Source organism: Sapajus apella, unplaced genomic scaffold (assembly GCF_009761245.1).
Source record: "Sapajus apella isolate SASKATOON/1434 unplaced genomic scaffold, GSC_monkey_1.0 scaffold51, whole genome shotgun sequence".
NCBI classification, from domain to species: Eukaryota; Metazoa; Chordata; class Mammalia; order Primates; family Cebidae; genus Sapajus; species Sapajus apella.
In genome coordinates this window covers 8,646,776-8,665,631 of record NW_022436991.1, presented here as the reverse complement: position 1 = coordinate 8,665,631, position 18,856 = coordinate 8,646,776, and the positions used below count along the sequence as shown (strand labels likewise).

At 50.9% G+C, this 18,856-nt stretch overlaps 1 protein-coding gene across 1 annotated transcript in view; it reads right to left on the bottom strand.

Moving 5' to 3' along the window:
• Window positions 1-4,504: 4,504 nt before the first annotated feature.
• SDR42E2 (short chain dehydrogenase/reductase family 42E, member 2) overlaps window positions 4,505-18,856 on the bottom strand; it is a 28,075-nt gene continuing 13,723 nt past the window's right edge. Inside the window, exons 6-11 of the mRNA XM_032242912.1 lie at window positions 17,288-17,370; window positions 14,960-15,097; window positions 14,338-14,403; window positions 12,022-12,085; window positions 9,187-9,260; window positions 4,505-6,137 (exon numbers count right to left, since the gene is read on the bottom strand). Of these exons, the coding sequence (XP_032098803.1) occupies window positions 5,883-6,137; window positions 9,187-9,260; window positions 12,022-12,085; window positions 14,338-14,403; window positions 14,960-15,097; window positions 17,288-17,370 (680 nt within the window). The 3' untranslated portion in view covers window positions 4,505-5,882. The remainder of the gene's footprint in view (window positions 6,138-9,186; window positions 9,261-12,021; window positions 12,086-14,337; window positions 14,404-14,959; window positions 15,098-17,287; window positions 17,371-18,856) is intronic.

Below are 18,856 nucleotides of genomic sequence, written 5' to 3'. Positions count from 1 at the left end.
CACCCCAAGTGGGTCTCACTTTTTCCATCCTTCAACCAACCCTTCGATTTCTTCATGTAGTCCTTCTTCAACCACTCCTCTTTTTTCCTCCTTTCTGACGCTCTTTCTTTTTTCAAAGCTTTATATTGCTTATAATCATTTTTTTTTAATGGAAAGGGGAAGGGAGGAGAAAAGGAAGAAACGGTCGTGCAGGCTCTCTCATGCTGTAGCCCAGTACACAAACCTCTCTTTCACCTACCCATCCAGCTCCCTCGAAGCAAGACAAAAAACAAGAAAACACGCTCTCCAGGGGAAAGCATCTGAGCTAGCTTGAAAAGTTCCCAACAGTCTGTCTCGGTCTTTACAGGGTTAGTTGGGGGTGGCTGTAATCATGACCTGAGTTGGGGGGGGGTCCATTTCTGGCCTGCTCCGTGTACTTTAGAGGGCTCCAGGGACCCCATAAACCTCTGTTGTCAGGTGATGCTGGAGTAGTAGGGGTCTGACCGTACTGGAAGTGCCATTCTTGAGGGCTCTGCTTCATTGATTCACCTCTTACTTGGTTTTCAGGCTTGATTTAGGGGCCCTCATTTATAAACAGTTGTTGAACTGTTTTTGAAGAGCCTACTATGTGCCAGAAATCCTGAAGCTATGGTGGTATACAAGGCATGTTTTCGAACCCATAGATTTTGCAGACATTGCCATTGTAATTGATTACACCTGTGAGGAGTGTTAGGCAGCACAGCATGCCAACCTGGCTCCTGGGAAGCAAGGAAGTGACATTTAGCTGGGTCCTGAAATTGAGATTAGCCAAGTGAAGGCAGGGGAGGGGATTTCCAAGAAGAGAGAGCTCCTAGAGGACAATGAGAGCCTGGTGAGGCTGAGACCTGAGACGCTGTGAAGGCAATTCAGGGCAGCTGCACAGAGAGTGGTGGCAGAGGACTGGCAAGAGGCGAGGCTGAAGAGATAGGCAAAGAGGGCCATGAATGCCGAGTTAAGGCTTTGAACTCGGTCCCTTCCCGAGGGTAATGGGAAACCATGGAAGGCTTTTGAGCTAGAGAGTGGCATGTTCCAATGTGGAATTTAGAAAGCTCCCCAGTCTGGCACGGTGGCTCCTGCCTGTAATCCCAGCACTTTGCGAGGCCGAGGTGGGTGGATCATGAGGTCAGGAGATCAAGACCATCCTGGCTAACACAGTGATACCCTTTCTCGACTAAAAATTTAAAAAAAAAAAAATTAGCTGGATTTGGTGGCAGGTGCCTGTAGTCCCAGCTACTCGGGAGGCTAAGGCAGGGGACTTGCTTGAACCCAGGAGGCAGACGTTGCAGTGGACTGAGATCATGCCACTGCACTCCAGCCAGGGCGACAGAAGGAGACTCCATCTCAAAAAAAAAAAAAGAAAAAAAAGAATGATGCAGATTTGGGAGGCATTAGAGACTGAGGCCATGGGAAGGGATGAACTCACCCAGAAAGAGCTCACAGAGGGAGGAGGGGGTCAAGACAGAGTCCTAAGGGTCATCACTTTAAAGGGAGGGCAGTGGAAGAAAAGCCAGTGAAAGGGAAGCGAAGGGCTGGCCAGTGATACATGTGGAAAACAGGTGTGGTTTCACAGAGACCAAGAAGGAGGGGGTGGTCAACTATGTTGAACACAGCTAAGAGGGTTGGCAGAATAAAGACTGAAAAATATCTTCTGAGTTTATGATTTACGGACAAGGTCATTGATGATCTTAAAGCCATTTTGGAATGGGTTGAGGAGAAGAAATGGAAACATAAGTATTGTCAATTCACCACTAAATTTGATTTTGAAGAGGGGGAGCAAAACGAACAGTTGTGGGAGGGGAAATGGGGGAGTCAAGGGAGTATTTTTTTTTAAAGACGGGGTCTTGCCCTGTTGCTCAGGCTGGAGTGTAGTGGTGCAATCATAGCTTATTGCAGACTCAAAAGTCCAGTACTCAAATGATTCTCCTGCCTCAGTCTCCTGGGTGCCACCACACCTGGCTAATTTTTTTTTTTTTTTTTTTTTTTTGGTAGAGGCAAGGTTCTTGTATATCACCCAGGGTGGTATTTAACTCCTAGCCTCAAGCAATCCTCCAGCCTTAGCCTCCCAAAATATTGGGATTATAGGTGTGAGCCACTGCGCCCTGCCAGGAAGATATTTTCAAGACGAGAGAGACTTGAGGATGTTTTAGATGCCTGGCATTGTGTTTACAATTGGGAACTGGAATGACTTCAGTACCCATAATGGGAAGCTTATGAGTTTGTCTTGATGGTCCCTTCGGATCGGCTATGTCACCTTAGGCTGCCCACAGTGACAACTCCGTTTTCTGCATGTGCGATGCTTCTCCTCAGTGTCTCCAAGTAAGCTAGAGCCTCCTACTTGCCCTTTTGGAAACTCATGGAGGCTAGTGGTCTGGGCAGCCTCAAACATTCTTACAGTGATTCAGTTTTTCTGTTGGGTGGGGATGCCACCTCCTTTTCCATTGGATAAAGATGCTTAAAAGGCAAAAAGTTTTCTTTACATAGTGACCCATGTTGTCGCCATGCTCAGGGTTTAGACATTTCCACTTCCAGAGTATCAGGGAACAGATGAGTTGGAGAAATCCAGAAACGAAAGAAATTGATTCTTGGCTTTTGGGTTTTCTTTCTTTTCTTTTTTTGAGACAGAGTCTCGCTCTGTTGCCCAGGCTGGAGTGCAATTGTGTGCTCTCCGCTCACCGCAACTTCCGCCTCCTGGGTTCAAGCAATTCTCCTGCCTCAGGCTCCCAAGTAGCTGGGATTACAGGTGCGAGCCACAATGCCCGGCTAATTTTTGTATTTTTAAGTAGAGATGTGGCTTCACCATGTTGGTCAGGCAGGTCTCGAACCCCTGACCTCGTGATCCTCCCACCTTGGCCTCCCAAAGTGCTGGGATTCCAGGCATGAGCCACCACGCCCGGCTTGGGTTTTCTTATTTTCTTTTTCTGTCTTTTTTTTTTTTTTGAGACGGAGCCTTGCTCTGTCACTAGGCTGGAGCACAGTGGCGCAGTCTCGGCTCACTGCAACCTCCACCTCCCGTGTTCAAGTGATTCTTCCACCTCAGCCTCCCAAGTAGCTGGGACAACAGGCGGGTGCTAAACGCCAGGCTAATTTTTGTATTTTTAGTAGAGACGGGGTTTCACTATGTTGGCCAGGATGGTCTCAATCTCTTGACCTCGTGATCCAGCCGCCTCGGCCTCCCAAAGTGCTGGGATTACAGGCATGAGCCATTGCACCCGGCAGCTTTTGGGTTTTCAAAAGCTGAGGTTTGGCACTAGTCAAAAGATCTAGAAAATAATGTGAGCAATGTGAGATTGTTTTTCCTGCTCTAAGAACAGATTTCCCAAGATTAGCAGGGAGAAGAAAGAAAGGAAGGAAGTTTCAATGTAAGCATGTTATTGAGAGGAAAGGAAGCCCCAGGACTGCCAGCCTCAAATAGCCCAAGGTTTGCGGATCTGAGAGAACAAAACCAATCCCAGAGTTCAAATGTAAGCCTGGCATGGCCAGGGTGCAGAAGAATAGAAGTCACCCTGTGTTGTGTTTAGGTCAGTGAGGGCTTAGGCGGTGTTCCTCCAAATTTCCCCAGCTGTAGAGCAGAAACCCTCACCCTCCTCTGCTCTTTGGAATGAGACAAAGCCCGTTTCCTTCATCTATAAAGGGAGAATAATAAACCCTATTTAAGGGTGGCTGTAAGAATTAAACAAGATCATATAGAAGAAACCCCTTTCACACTGTCATTCATTAAACAGACATAAAGGATTATCATTGATTTGTAAAAAATTACACACACATGCCGGGCGCGGTGGCTCACGCCTGTAATCCCAGCACTTTGGGAGGCCGAGGCGGGTGGATCACGAGCTCAAGAGATCCAGACCATCCTGGTCAACATGGTGAAACCCCGTCTCTACTAAAAATACAAAACATTAGCTGGGCATGGTGGCGCGTGCCTGTGATCCCAGCTACTCAGGAGGCTGAGGCAGGAGAATTGCCTGAACCCAGGAGGCGGAGGTTGCGGTGAGCCGAGATCACGCCATTGCACTCCAGCCTGGGTAACAAGAGCGAAACTGTCTCAAAAAAAAAAAAAAAAAAAAAATTACACACACACATACAATTCAGCCTAGCAGAGAGGAGCATAGTTTTTGTTTGGTTTGGTTTTTTTTTGGCTCCTTCCCAAACTGCCCACCTTGTTCAGCAGAGTGGGACACACTCTACGGTGTCCATGTTGGTTTTGATGAGCCCATTCCGTCCCCTCCACCTCAGGCTTGGGATGCTTTTCTTCTCTGCCAGTCCCACGTGTGCATATTATGATCTTTACATGGCTGTATTTACACACTGATGTCTTGGTATTCACAACGGAATAACTGATACCAAGACGATGGGGGGGGGTGGTTTCTTTGGAGAGCAGGGCTGGATTAAGAAGTTTTGTGATGTTAAACTCTAAAGATTATGGTGATCACCACTACCTCTCAATAAATAGAAACAGTACTAAATAATAAAATATAACCTACTAAACTCTATTTTTCCCATTATAACTTTATTGGTACTCATCGGGACATCCAATTATTTTAAAAGGTGTTTTTTTTTTTTTAATTTTTTGATGCTCTTTCTGGTACTGAAACATGTGCTTACTGTGCTGTCATCTCCAGACAGGAACCCAAAAAGGCCAAGTAGGGCTCGGCAGAAGCTTGGGTCTCGGTTTTTCCCCAAGCCCAGGGTCTCAACACATAGATCTGTGTGAACAAGAAGCCCAGAACATTCGGGTCGGGGTGGATCCAATGCAATGTTACCAGACAGAATGGACCTAACTCGGGATTCCGAGACGATCTCAGGACAAGCCTAGAGAGCCTGGGCGGGGAGGAGGGTTCACTGTCCCAGAGCAGCAGCCGACGGCGCAAACTCCTGACGACGCCACCCCAGCCTGCATTAGCCCATAGCGACTGCGGCGGCCAGGCCCCAAGGAGAACCCACCCAGGAGACGGGGCTGGAAACGGGTGAAGTCAGAGAGGGAGGGGGCAGGGCCAGGACCCCATTAACGCGAGAAGGGCGGGACTGGACCCAGAGGGAGGTGCAAGGCCAGACCCAAACGAGAAACCAAGGGGTGGGCTCAAGCGCTCGAGGAGGACCAGAAAGGGAGCAAATACCAGATCTGCGGAGAGCCGGGACTGGGCAGGGACTAGGAGAAGGGCCAGAAGACAGAGCAGGCTGTGAGCCTCGACCTTTGTTAGTAACCAGGCCAGGCCGGAGGGAGGTAATAGGAGGCAGGGCCAGGACATGGAGGGCGGGTCATGGGCGTAGCCAAGGCTCAGGGGGCGGGGAGGGGGAAAGTTCTGTGAATCAGAAGTCGGGCCAAAACATGGAGGGGGAGGGGCGTGGCTATACCACGGGGGCGGGGTTAGGCTTGGAGAGCGGCTCAGGATAGGCCAGGAAGTCAGGGGGCGGGGCAGAGGCGTGCCCAAGCCGTGAAGCAGGGGCTAGATCTGCAGGGCTGCTCAGGGAAATCAGTGAGCGGGGGAAGATGTGCCCAACTTGAAGGGCGGGGCCAAAACACGGAAAGGGGCTGGGGCTAGGCCTCCGGGCCGGCCAGGGGCGTGGCCAGGATTCAGGGGGCGGAGCGGGAGCGTGCCCACTTCGAAGGGTGGGGCGGGACAGAGGCGGGGCCAAAACACAGGAAGGGTGCGAGGCCAGGTCTGGGCGTAGTCAGCGGCACGGCCAGGACTCGGGCGGCGAGGCTGGGTCTGGAGGGCGGCTCGGGGGCGTAGCCAGGATTCAACAGGCGGAGTGGAGGCGCGCTCAAACCCAGAAGGCGGGGCAGGGGCTGGTACCAGCCGAGGGAGCTGGGCAGGGCAAGGGTGCAGCAGGGCCGACTCCGGCGGGCGGCGGGCGGCGGGCGGTCAGAGGCGCTTCATGGCGGCCTGTAGGGGCTGCAGGCCTAGGAAGTGCAGGGCCAGGGCGAGCAAGCCTAGGAGCAGCAGCAGTCCGAGCAGCAGCCGCAGGAGCGTCTGCGCCGTGGAGCTGCGGGGCCGCCGGCTAGTGGACTGCAGGTATCGCTCCACGGCGTCGGCTAAGCTGAACTTGTCCGGCGCATAGCCGAGCTGGGCGCGGGCCTTGGCTATCTGGAAGGTGTGCGTCACGGCCACGCTGCGCACCTGCGGGGACAGGTGGGGCATCCGAGGGCGGGGCTCGTGGGAAGGGGGGCATCCTCTACCTCGCTGTTCACAGAAAGGGAAAAAAGAGGGCAGGAACGTCCCCTCCATTGCACAGCGATTTAAAAGAACCCAAGTGCAGCGTCTTGCTCCTGCGATGCCCTCATTAGGGAGGACTTCCTTTCTTCTTTCCATCTTCATTTTTATTGGAGGTTGCCGCCTCTGCATCGCCCCCTCCAGCCCCGCTAAATTCGCACCCTATTTAACTCCTCGATCCTTAGGAAGCAGAGATCTCACCCCTACACTCCTCTTCCCGGCCTAGCACAGTGCTGGGACTCAGGAGGCCCTTGATAGATTCTTAGGCATCTGCGAGGAGAAGCTGAACACCCGCCAGAAACAGATCTCCAGGAAACGACCTTGGCTTCCTGCCCCCAGCCCCAGACCAACTGTGGCTAGGCGGGCCCCAGGGGCAGCCTTCACACCCTCGGTTATTAACTAAGTTTCCCTAAGAGAGGAGGAATTCGGTTATGCAGAACCGATTACTCTCTAAGCAGTGTTTCCCCTGCTGCCAGATGGCTTGGGGCCCACTGGTTTCAAGGGTAGTAATGACAACTGTCAGTTAAGGAACACACACCCTGCACTTGGCCTGGGCTAAATCCTTTCTACGCTTTACCTCATTTAATCCTCTAAGGTGGTACTAGCACTATCTGTTCTGTGTATACTTGGAAAATGGTCAGAGAGGTTGAGTGACTTGCCGGGGGTCACACAGGGGAGCCAGATTTTAGCCTAAGTCCTTCCCTGCTGTGCTGGCACCTGAAGATGCCCTCCCACCTGACTCATTTCTTCTTCTCTTGTTCTTCAGTCGGACCCCAGGGAACAGTTCACCAGCTGCTGGATTCTCCAGTGCCACTGAAACAGCCCCTGGGGTCAAACCTGTGGTTTTGGATGCTTAATGGGGGGTAAGTGCAGGGCTTTGAGGAGCACAGGAGCTGAGTTACGCTAGATAAGCAGGGTCCCTAACACACCTAGATGTCTCTAGATGTCGCCTCCTCTGGGAAGCGTCCTCTGACTTCCTCAGATTTGGCCTAGGTGCCACTTCTGTGTGTGCTGGAGTTTCTCGTGATTTTCCCAAGAATGGCTCTAATTACAGTGTTGAGTTGCCTGGTCAATGGGATGTCTTCCCCTTTGGACTAGGAGCTCCCGGAGGGTAAGGACTATGTCTTCTCGCCTCCATTGCTTAGCTCAGTGCCTGGTACTACAGGAAATGCTCCATATATGTTAAATGCAAAGTCAAACTGGAGGGCTGGTTGCCGTGTCACAGATTGACCAGCAGAGGGTACCCAAGGCACAGCCAAGGAACTTCCACAGCTAAGGACTACCCCAGGGCTGAAGAAGGAAATTTCCAACTTAAACAAGAGGGAGAGAAGCCACGACCCTGCCTGATCACAATTCAGCAGCAGCCTGGCAGCTATTTTATGTGGATATGATCCCTGATGCATTTCAAAAGCTAATAGTTAAGCTTGAAATCACTGAGGACCGGGTTCAAATCCTAGCTCTGCCATTTAAGTGAGTGACCATGGGCAGGTTATTTCACTGTGTCTCATTTCCTCCTCTCTGGAGTCTACAACTCAGAGTGGCAATGAAGATGAAATGAAATAAAGCACAGTGTCTGGCATATTGTCATCACCCAAGAGACGCTCACTATCATCTTATTCACTCCTCTACCAATCTAGATGGCTCACTCCTTCTAGAAGTTACTCCTTTCTGTGGCCCATTCTGCACTCTCCCTCTCTGACTCTCCTGGTTAAAGAACACTAAACCTGGAGCCTAAAGCCAACTCCAGTATGGTGTGGCCCTGGACAATTCACTAATTTTCCTTATGCTCAGTTTTTCATCATAAAATGGAGATCATGATCTTTTTGACGTTTCTAACTTAGCAGGGCATCAGAGAGAATCAAACGAGAGTGGGCTAGAAGGATTTTTGCAAATAACCTCAACCACCACCTACTGCTTTGCTATTTACAGTCTGCAATGAAAACATCCTCTTTTTTAACTAAGCAAATATAAACCTGCATCATCATTCTTATGAGAGTAGTATTCTGAGCCAGGCATGTTGGCACATGCTTGTAATCTCAGCTACTTAAGAGGCTAAAAGGGGAGAATCACTCTCTCTCTCTTTTTTAGGGGCAGGGTCTCCATCTGTTTCCTAGGCTGAAATACAGTGGTGCGATCATAGCTCACTGCAGCCTTGAACTCCTGGGCTCAAGCGATCCTCCCACCTGAGCTGGGACTAAAGGCATGCACCACCTTGCCTGGCTGATTTTTAAATTTTTTGTAGAGATGAGATCTTGCTATGTTGCCCAGGCTGGTCTCAAACTCCTGGCCTCAGGGGCGTGGCCGGGATTCAAGGGGCGGAGTGGAGGCGTGCTCAAACCCAGAAGGCGGGGCAGGGGCTGGTACAAGCCCAGGGAGGTGCTTACAAGTGATCCTCCTGTCTCAGCTTCTCAAAGCACCGGGATTATAGGTGCAAGCTACCACACCTGGCCAAGAGGATTTCTTGAGCTCAGGAGTTTGAGACCAGCTTGGACCACATAGTGAGACCCTGTAAGAATTATATTCTGTATATAGTAGGTACTTAATATATACTTATTCAGTAAGCACAAACTATCAACCTAGGTCTGTCAGGCTGTGTGTGTGTGTGTTGAGAGTTGGTGGGATTGGTAACATTCAAAGGAGTGAATGGCCTGAAACCTGCCTTTGGGAGCCCACAGTCTGGCTGAAAAGACAAGATGCTTATGAATGAAAGAACAGTGATGATGGATGGGCTTGGAGCTGTCACATTTCAGACCCAGAAGGCACAGCAAAAGCTCAGAGGTTGGTGTGATAATAACAGAGCTAGCACCAGCTTTGGACCCACATGGAGACCTCAGACAAGCATCTGTCATCATGGTGTCAAAGGGGTAAGGAGTGGCAGCAGTGGAGGCGGCAGGGAGAGGTGGGAAGGGAGGGAGGGGAAGCAGGGCTGGGGCTCCCAGAGCAGCAGCTCACTTACCTCACTCCGGGTGAGCAGCGGTGGGAGGCTGCAGATGGGTCTCAGGGCCAGGTGCAGGTGCTCCATCACTGCCGCTGCAGGGAGGGAGGGGGCCAGTGTCCAGGGGCCTCACATGCAAACTCCTGGGAGGCCCTCAGGGACAAATCAATGGGGGCATCATTTGCATTGCTAGAGGTCACTTTGCAAAAGTCATTGGATTCCTTTAAATCAGCAGCCCGTGCTGGGTGCCTTGTTTAGCTGTGAAGTCACAAGTAACTTGTTTTTAATATTAAAGGACTGGGCTGGGTGCAGTGCCTCAGGCCTGTAATTCCAGCACTTTGGGAGACCGAGGTTGGTGGAGTGGCTGAAATCAGGAGTTTGAGACCAGTCTGGCCAACATGGTGAAACCCTGTCTCTACTAAAAATACAAAAATTAGCTGGGCGTGGTGATGGACACCTGTAATCCCAGCTACTGGGGAGCCTGAAGCAGGAGAATCGCTTGTACCTGGGAGGCAGAGGTTGCAGTGAGCGGAGATTGCATCACTCCACTCCAGCCTGGGCAACAGAACGAGACTCTACCTCAAAAAAAAAAAAAAAAAAGAAAAAAGAAAAAAAGCCAGGCTCGGTGGCTCACACTTATAATCCCAGCACTTTGAGAGACTGAGGTGAGCAGATGAGCAGATCATGAGATCAGGAGTTCAAGACCAGCCTGGCCAACATAGTGAAACCCCATCTCTACTAAAAATCCAAAAAGTAGCTGGGCATGGTGGCACATGCCTGTAGTCCCAGCTACCTGGGAGGCTGATAGGAGAATCACTTGAACCCACGAGTTAGAGGTTACAGTGAGCTGAGATCATGCCACTGCACTTTAGCCTGGGCGACACAGCAAGACTCTGTCTCAAATAAAATAAAATAAAATACAAAATTAAAGGACTGAAGCTTTAAAAAATCTGAGCAGATTCTAGGTTCTTCATATAATAATCTCTATCTCACTTGTACTTCAATATGCTCTCTAGAATAGGAGAGAAGGAGGTTGGAGTAATAGTCCTCAAACTGGGCTGCATGTGGGACCAATTTAAAAAACATACTGGTTCCTGGTCTATCATGATCTACCTATTTTATTAAAAAAAAAAATACTGGTGAGAGCCAGGTATGGTGGCTTATGCCTGTAATCCTAGTATGGGAGACTGAGGAGGGAGAAGATCTTGAAGCCAGGAGTTCAAGACCAGCCTAGGCAACAAAGTGAGACCCTCCTCTAGCTCTAAAAAAAATTAAAAAATAGTCAGCACAGAGGTGCATGCCTGTTATCTCCACTACTCTGGAGGCTGAAGTGGAAGGATTGCTTCAGTCCAGGAGTTCTATACCAGCTGGGGTAACATAGCAAGACCCCCATCTCTACTAAAGTATAAAAATTAGCTGGGCCTGGCGGAAGGAGCCTGTAGTCCTAGAGGCTTGAGAGGCTGAGGCAGAGGATTGCTTGAGACCAGGAGGTTGGGTCTGCAGTGAGCTCTGATCAGGCCACTGCACTCCAGCCTGGGCGGCAGGGCAAGACCCTGGCTCTAAAAAATAAAAAATACTGACGCTTCCCTCCCACTTCCGCCCTGCTGATCTCAATTTAATTGGTCAGTGGTGTGGTTGAGACATTTCTGTTTTAAAAGCTCCCAGGTGACGGTAAAGTGCAACCCGGGTTGAGAAGCACAGAGGGAATTGGGAATGAATTTACAATCCTCTCCAAGTGCCCACAGCCGTGGCTCAAGGCCAGGAGTGCCAATCACTGTGACAGTCCTGCACGTGAGAAGTTGCCCTGCATGTGTACCCTGGTGAACACAAATTTGCAAGCCCCTGCTTTTAATAGCAAGGCACTCGATGCATTTAAAATACAACAGGCGTCCCTGAAACACAGCTATTTGGGTTGGAGGGCTACCATCCCCTCAGGCTGGTCATTCCATGTCTGCAGCCTGCTTTGCCTTTCAGCTGGGAGGAGACCAGTGGATGGGTGCTGGGGACAGAGGGAAGGGCAGCAGCCGGGACGCACTGTCGGGGGTGGAGGTGGGAACAGAGATTGACCTTCAGGCAGAGGAGGAGAATCTTGGATCAAAATGGAGTCTCTGTTTTAAAGCAGCTCTAACTTCAGGGTGACCTTGGGGGACAGAACAGCCCCAGGGCTCCCTGTCCTCCTGATTGGCAGGAGACCTCCCAGCAGCACCACGAGGAGCCCGCCAAGCCCAGGTGTGAATTCTGCTCTCCCACTTTCTTACTGTGGCACCTTGAGCAAGTCGCTAACCTCTCAGAGCTTCAGCCACCTCATCTTTACAATGGGTCCATTATAGCTGCCTTGCAGGTGGGAAAAGGTCGGACTAGGGTGTGGAATTTAAGGAGGCACTTGCTCCCAGCACCTGGCAAGTGCAAAACCAGGCTTGGAGTTGCTGCTCGACCACCTTAAAATTTGCTCCCACAGTACCTCACTGTCCTCATCCTAGTCCTGGCCCTGAGTTTTTTTCTTTTCTTTTTTTAAATTTTGAGACCGTCGCCCAGGCTGGAGTGCAATCTCTGCTCACTGCAGCCTCCCCCTCCTGGGTTCAAGCAATTCTCCTGCCTCAGCCTCCCAAGGAGCTGGGATTACAGGCGTGTGCCACCACACCTGGCTGATTTTTGTACTTTTAGTGGAGACAGGGTTTTACCGTGTTGGGCAGGCTGGTCTGGAATTCCCAACCTCAGGTGATCCGCCTGCCTCGGCCTCCCAAAGTGCTAGCATTACAGGCGTGAGCCACGGCGCCTGGCCCTAAGTTTCAATTAAGGCTATGCAAGGTACACCTGGGACACAGAGGGCTTTACCACACACACTCCTTTCCTTACCTGCCAGGTAGACCCAGGAAGTAGGTACCTGGATCCAGGGCTGGCTGTACCCCAGCTTCTCAAACTGCAAAGAAACATGACCTGGGGTGAGAACAGGTTGAGGGGCTGGTGTGGAAAGACCACACGCTCCCTCTACTGGGGGCCAGCAGAGGTACCTCCTGTCTCCTCCCCACCCACCCCAGGGGGCAGACCCTGCAGCCAATCCCAAGCCTGTGCCAGTCTTGAAAGGAAATCCACACCTTGACCCAGAAAACCCAAGGAGGAATTGAAAGCATGGGATAGTTAAAAAAAAAATTGTTTTGCAGAGATTGGGGGTCTCACTATGTTGCCCAGGCTGGTCTCAAACTCCTGGCCTCAGGCAATCCTGCCGCCTCAGCCTCCCAAAGTGCTGGGATTACATGCATGAGCCATTACACCTGCCAGGTAGCCTTTTAATTTGGGATTATTCACATCATTTAATTATCACCTACATCTGTCTATATCTAGAGACACTCCAAGGCACTTATGTCGAATCTGATTTTTCCAGAATTGGCTTTTCTGTTATTAAAGAGAAAACAACAACGGAGCATGTGTGTGGAGGGCGGTAGGAGATGCAGCAGAATGGGCTGGCGTGGGATAAAGTGAGCCCTTCACTGGCATAAAAATTCTCCAGGTCAGGAGAAAAACTATGTCCTCTAGCCTGGGCTTTCTGGTCTAACCCTTCCAGGCAAGCCTGGCTGCTAGGAGTCTGGGCTGCTCAGAGAGGGTGCCAGAGTTTCTGGGCTGCCATGTGGGGAGCCCCCAAAGACAAAAAAACCACCTCCCTTGTGCTTTTGTCTTTTCCACATACCTCTTTCAGAGCCTCAGCACATAACAGGTGGTTCACAAGCAAACCTCCACAGGGCTCGAAGCCAACATAAATCTGGAAGCATCGAGACCAGCCTGGCCAACATGGTGAAACCCTGTCTCTACTAAAAATACAAAAATTAGCCAGGAAGGATGGTGCGCACCTGTACTCCCAGCCACTCAGGAGGCTGAGGAAGGAGAATTGCTTGAACCTGGAAGGTGGAGGTTGCAGCGAGCCGAGATTGTGCCACTGCACTCCAGCCTGGGTGACAGAGTGAGACTCTATCTCAAAAAAAAACCAAAAAAACCAAAACCAAACAAAAACATGCTGGACTCGGTGGCTCACACCTGTAATCCCAGCACTTTGGGAGGCCAAGGCGGGTGGATCACCTGAAGTTGGAAGTCTGAGACCAGCCTGACCAACTTGGTGAAACCCCATCTGAACTAAAAATGCAAAATTAGCCGGGCGTGGTGGTGCATGCCTGTGATCCCAGCTACTCAGAAGGCTGAGGCAGGAGAATGGCTTGAATCTGGGAGGCAGAGGTTGTGCTGGGCCATGACTGAGCCATTGCACTCCAGCCTGGGCAACAAGGGTGAAACTCTGTCTCAAACAAACAAGCAAACCAAAAACGCCTAGAAGCAGGGTGGAAGAGAATTGCAGGTAACTGAGGAGCACATGGTGCCCCTCAAGGGCTCCAGCCAGTTCCAGTGTTGCCCAGTGAATACTATTGCCAGAGCTGTTTTTTAAAAAATTGATTTTCAGAGACAGGGTCTTGTTCTGTTACCCAGGCTGGAGTGCAGTGGTGCAATCTTGGCTCACTGCAGCTGTGAACTCCTGGGCTCAAGAAATCCTCCCACCTCAGCTGCTCAAGTAGCTGGAACCACAGGTGCGCCACCATCACATCCGCCTAATTGAATTTTTATTTTTGCAGAGACAGGTTCTCGCTTGGTTGCCCAGGCTGGTCTCAAACTCCTGGCCTCAAGCGATCCTCCTGTGTTAGCCTCCCAAAGTGCTGGCATTACAGAGGTGAGCCATCTCACGGGGCAAAGAGTTGGTTGGTTTTTAATGTGAAATCTTCTGGCCTTTTAGAAATAGAAAAAGACAAGAAGAGAAGGCCAAAGGCCGGGTGCAGTGGCTCATGCCTATAATCCCAGCACTCTGGGAGGCCAAGGTGGGTGGATCACTTGAGGTCAGGAGTTCTAGACTAGCCTGGCCAACATGATGAAACCCCATCTCTACTAAAAATACAAAAATGAGCTGGATGTGGTGGCATGCACCTGTAATCCCAGCTACTCAGGAGGCTGAGGCACGAGAATTGTTTGAACCCGGGAGGCAGAGGTGCAGTGAGCTGAGATTGCACCACTACACCCTAGCCTGGGCGACAACAGGGAAACTTCATCTCAAAAAAATAAAAAAAATTTTTGAAAAAGGAAGAGAAGGTCAGGGATCCCAGAATGATCATTCGGGGTGGGGGGCATCTGGGCACCTACCAGTGGGGCCATCCACTCAAAGAGGTTGACGCTCTCCCCATCGTTGATGTAGTATGCCTGCCCACTCTGAAGGGGACATGTGGGAGGGGACAGTCAGCCTTCTCTCCAGCAGCCTGGCCCAACCCTTCCAGATGGCTCTCAGCAGCTGCTCCAACCCTGAGTTCTCTGGAGCAGCCCCAAGACCTGAGGACACACCGGAGCTATTCCCCGTGAATTCCAGGATGACCACACTGACTAGCTGTGTGACCTCCATGGAGTTGCCCAACCTCTGTGTACTTCAATTTCTTCATCTGAGTAATGGGAGGACAATATTGGGATCTCCCTCTTGGACAGTTGTGAAGATTAAAGGAGACAATACGTGTGGAGGCTTAGAATTTGGCAACTGTTATTCTGGGATCAACAATGCCAACCTCACATGGTCATAGAGAAGAGCTAAAGACGCTCTATAAGGAATTCCACACCCCACCTACCTGCTTCCCCCAAGCTTCCCTGGGCTGAGAGTCCCACCAGCCATCTGAAGTTAGGGGGAAATCTTGTGTGTCATCCAGGAATCCCCTAGGGATGGGGCGCCCTGCCTGCAGCCCTGCAGGGAAGGTGGTTGGGGGCATCACAGGGGACTCACAGCCACGTAGCCCTTGGCCGTGGTGAGGGCTTTGGCTGCCAGCACATGTGCCTGCACCAGATTGTGCACGTGGACCCAGTTCATCTGTGCCTTGCGGTCCCCAAATCGGAAGATGAACAGCCTCTTCTTGATGTGACCCTGGTGAAGAGGGGTGGCGGTAAACATAGGCTTGTGCCCCGAGTGGCTTTACATTCCATCTAGATGCTGATGGCTCCCCAGGTTCTAGCTCCAGGCCAGGTCCCTCTGTTCCAGGCTCATGTATCCGATTACCTCCAGATATCAGCACCAGGCTGTCTAACAGACAACTCAAACTCACCAGCTCCTGGAGCAAGTATCTGACTGTCCCTCTCACCCCACGTCTCCCTCCCTTCCCAGTGGACTGGTCAGTTCACTGCGCTGCTTGGGCTAAAACCCTAAAGCCACCTTTGACTCTCATTTGTCTTATATGCCATGTCCAACCCACCTGCAAATCCAGTTGGCTCAATTATTAGAATCTGTCCAGAATCTGACCGCTTCTCACCACTCCGACAGCCACCCTCTTCTCACCTGGACACACAGTTGCTTACTAACTGGTCCCTCTCTGTCCACCTCAGCCCCTGTAGTCTGTTCTCCGCCCAGCAAGGCAGATTCTTTTTTTTTTTTCTTTCTTCTTTTTTTTTACCCAGCCTCCTACAGGTAAGATTCTTTGATTTCTTTTCTTTTCTTTTTTTTTTTTTTTGAAATGGAGTCTTGCTCTGTCACCCAGGCTGGAGTACCGTGGCGAGATCTTGGTCACTGCAACCTCCGCCCCTGAGTTCATGCAGTTCGTCTGCCTCAGCCTCCTGAGTAGCTGGAATTACAGGCGCACGCCACCATGCTCATCTACATTTTGTATTTTTAGTAGATACAGGGTTTCACCGTGTTGGCCAGGCTGGTCTCAAACTCCTGACCTCAAGTGATCCACCTCCCTCAGCCTCTCAAAGTGTTGGGATTACAGGCGTGAACCACCACGCCTGGCCTGAACATACCTGACAATTTAACATGTTCATTGTTTCTTATCTGTCTCTTCATGTGAGAAGATAAACCCCACAAGGACAGGAATCATCTGTTTTGTTCACTGATCCGCCCTCAAACCTAGAACAGTGTGGGGCACATATAGTTCAATATGTATTTTTTGAATGAATGAATAAACGAATGGGAAGAGAGTCACTGGGGCTGACCACATCCCTTAAGAACCCAGTTAACTAACTAACTAACTAAATAAATTGCCGGGTGCAGCGGCTCACACCTGTCATCCCAGCAACTTTGGAGGCTGAGGCAGGAGGATTGGTTGAGGCCAGGAGCTTGAGACCAGCTTGGGCAACATAATGAGACCCTATCTCTACCAAAAATAAAAACAGTCAATCAGGCATGGTTGTGCACACTTATAGTCACAGCTACTTGGAAGGCAGGAGGATCACTTGAGTCCAGGATGTGGAGGTTGCAGTGAGCCGTGATCACACCATTGCATTCTTGCCTGGGTGATAGAGTGAGACCCTGACTGTAACAAAAAGACATATAGCCAAGCAGAGGGATGTTTTGAAACTGCAGACTGGAACTTCTCCCCACTAATAACTCTGGCTCCTCATGATCCTGCACTACCAGATTGAATCCAGCCACAGGGACCTCGTGCTGCTTCCTAAAACAATCATGATCTTTCTCACTTCCAGGTTTGTCCCCAAGCTGTCCCCTCTGTTTGGCCTATCTTCTCTCTACTACCTCATTTCCTTGGTTAATTCCTTTCTCTCTTTTCCAACAACATAGACATCACTTCCTCCAGGGAGCCCTCCTGGGTCTCCCCTGCCAGGCCCATCTTCTTGTGCTCCTCTCTTCACAGCCCTCCCCATACTGAAGCTGTGACTGCGGTGTCTGTCTCCCTGAGAAATTTGAGGGCAGGGCCCAGAGTCCCTTGTAGTTATATTTCCGGCACCTGTATTTCTGGCAAACCTTTAGAGAGAGGCTTTCTGTATGAAGACACTTGTTCTCCCAGAATGGGAGAAACCGTCCAGGCTGCAGGGAGCCCCCATGGGAGTGAGGGCAACAGGCTCCCTTCTGCCTTTTTGGGGTCACAGCTCTATGGCTCCTCTACCCATGCCTTGGCTTGGCTGGTACACTCTGAGACCTCTGTTCCTGCTAGGAGCTCTGAGGGGCCTGGGGACCAGTGGGGACATCCTGTAGAACTGAGGGTCCCAGGCTCGGGACACTAGACTCAAGACTGGTGCAGGGACCATGGGCTGGGAGGGCCTGACCAGTGTGCACCTCAGCCAGGATCCTTCTCTGACTCGGGTGCTGAAGGTGGGGGTGACATACCGCCACACGGGGCAGGTGCCTCTGCTCTTCAGGGCCGTAGATCCCTGGGGGCCGGAGCACACACGTCCGAAGAATGCCTCCTCCTAGCACACAGGGAAGCGTGGTCAGGGGTTGGGGAGGAGCAGCCCGCAGAGAGAGGGAGAGAGAGGCCACCTCTATCTCCTGGTCCTTACCTGGACAGTTTAGAGAGGAAGTCTGGCCCAGGGGCTTCCTCATTCAATTTGTTACTCTTTTAGTCAATTAGTCATTCAACAGACACTATTCAGAGTCTCACTCCCACCTCCAACCCCCCAGCCCCCAACCCTGGTTGGATCCTGTGAAGAATGTAAATGGTTCCTGCCCTCCCAGCCCTCACAGTGCAGTCACAGAGTTAAGAGCCAGATGCAAACATCTGCACAGGTGGTCTGTTTATCAAGAACTCGGCAGAGTGATTTCCTTTGACACTCCTTGAGAGTACCATTGTGCCCATTTTACAGATGCACATAGATGCACACGCCCTCATGCCCATAGCTCTTGTTCCTTCTTTTTTCTTTTTTAAAAATATGGAGTCTTACGCTGCTGCCCAGGCTGCAGTGCAGTGGTGCAATCTTGGCTCACTACAACCTCTGCCTCCTGGGTTCAAGCAATTCTCCTGCTTCAGCCTCGCAAGTAGCTGGGATTATAGGCGCCCACCACCACACCCGACTAATTTTTGTATTTTTAGTAGAGACGGGGTTTCACCATGTTGGCCAGGCTGGTATTGAACTCCTGATCTCAAATGAGCTGCCTGCCTCGGCCTCCCGAAGTGTTGGGATTACATGTGTGAGCCACCATGCCCGGCTTTGTTCTCTTCTTTTTCTAATCATCAGTTGGATGAGGACCAGGAGAGGTCCTTATGTATAGGTAAGGACTATATAATAGATATCTAAGAGACAAGGACTCTCAGAGAGGTCCTTCCATGTTCCTGGTGTTCTGGCACACCAAGGTCGGAGCTGTTATAAGCCCTGCCTGTGGATAAAAGAACCATAGCTCAGAGAAGGCTTGCTTCTAGACACACAGTTCAGCGCAGTGGAACGGAGATGGGGACCTGAAGTCCACACCGGTTCCCCAAATGCCCCTGCTTCTCAGCAGTAAGGCAAACAGTAAATACTGCCTTTCAGCTCACGGAGACTTGGTTTCCTCATCTGGAAAATGGGTGCTTTGGAAGTGGGAGTGGCTGCTACACTTTCCAATCAATGGAGAAAGGAAAGATTAGAGCTGCACAAAAGAGTTGGGCTCTGTCCCCCTTTCACTGCTCTATCCCAGCGGAGCTCCCCAGACCTGGACAGAGCTGCATCCGAGGCCTCCCAAATTCTCCACTGGAGGGACCCAAATGACAGAAGTGGGTGAACATGTCTCTCTTGGGGCAATCTGGGGTACAGTCTGAAGGGCTGCCACAGACATGTCAATCTTGTCTTAATAACACCTACTAGCTGGTAGCAGTGGCTCATGCCTGTAATCTCAGCATTTGGAAGGCCAAGGCAGGAGGATCGCTTGAGCCCAGGAGTTTGAGACCAGCCTGGGCAACATAGTGAGGCCCTGTCTCTACAA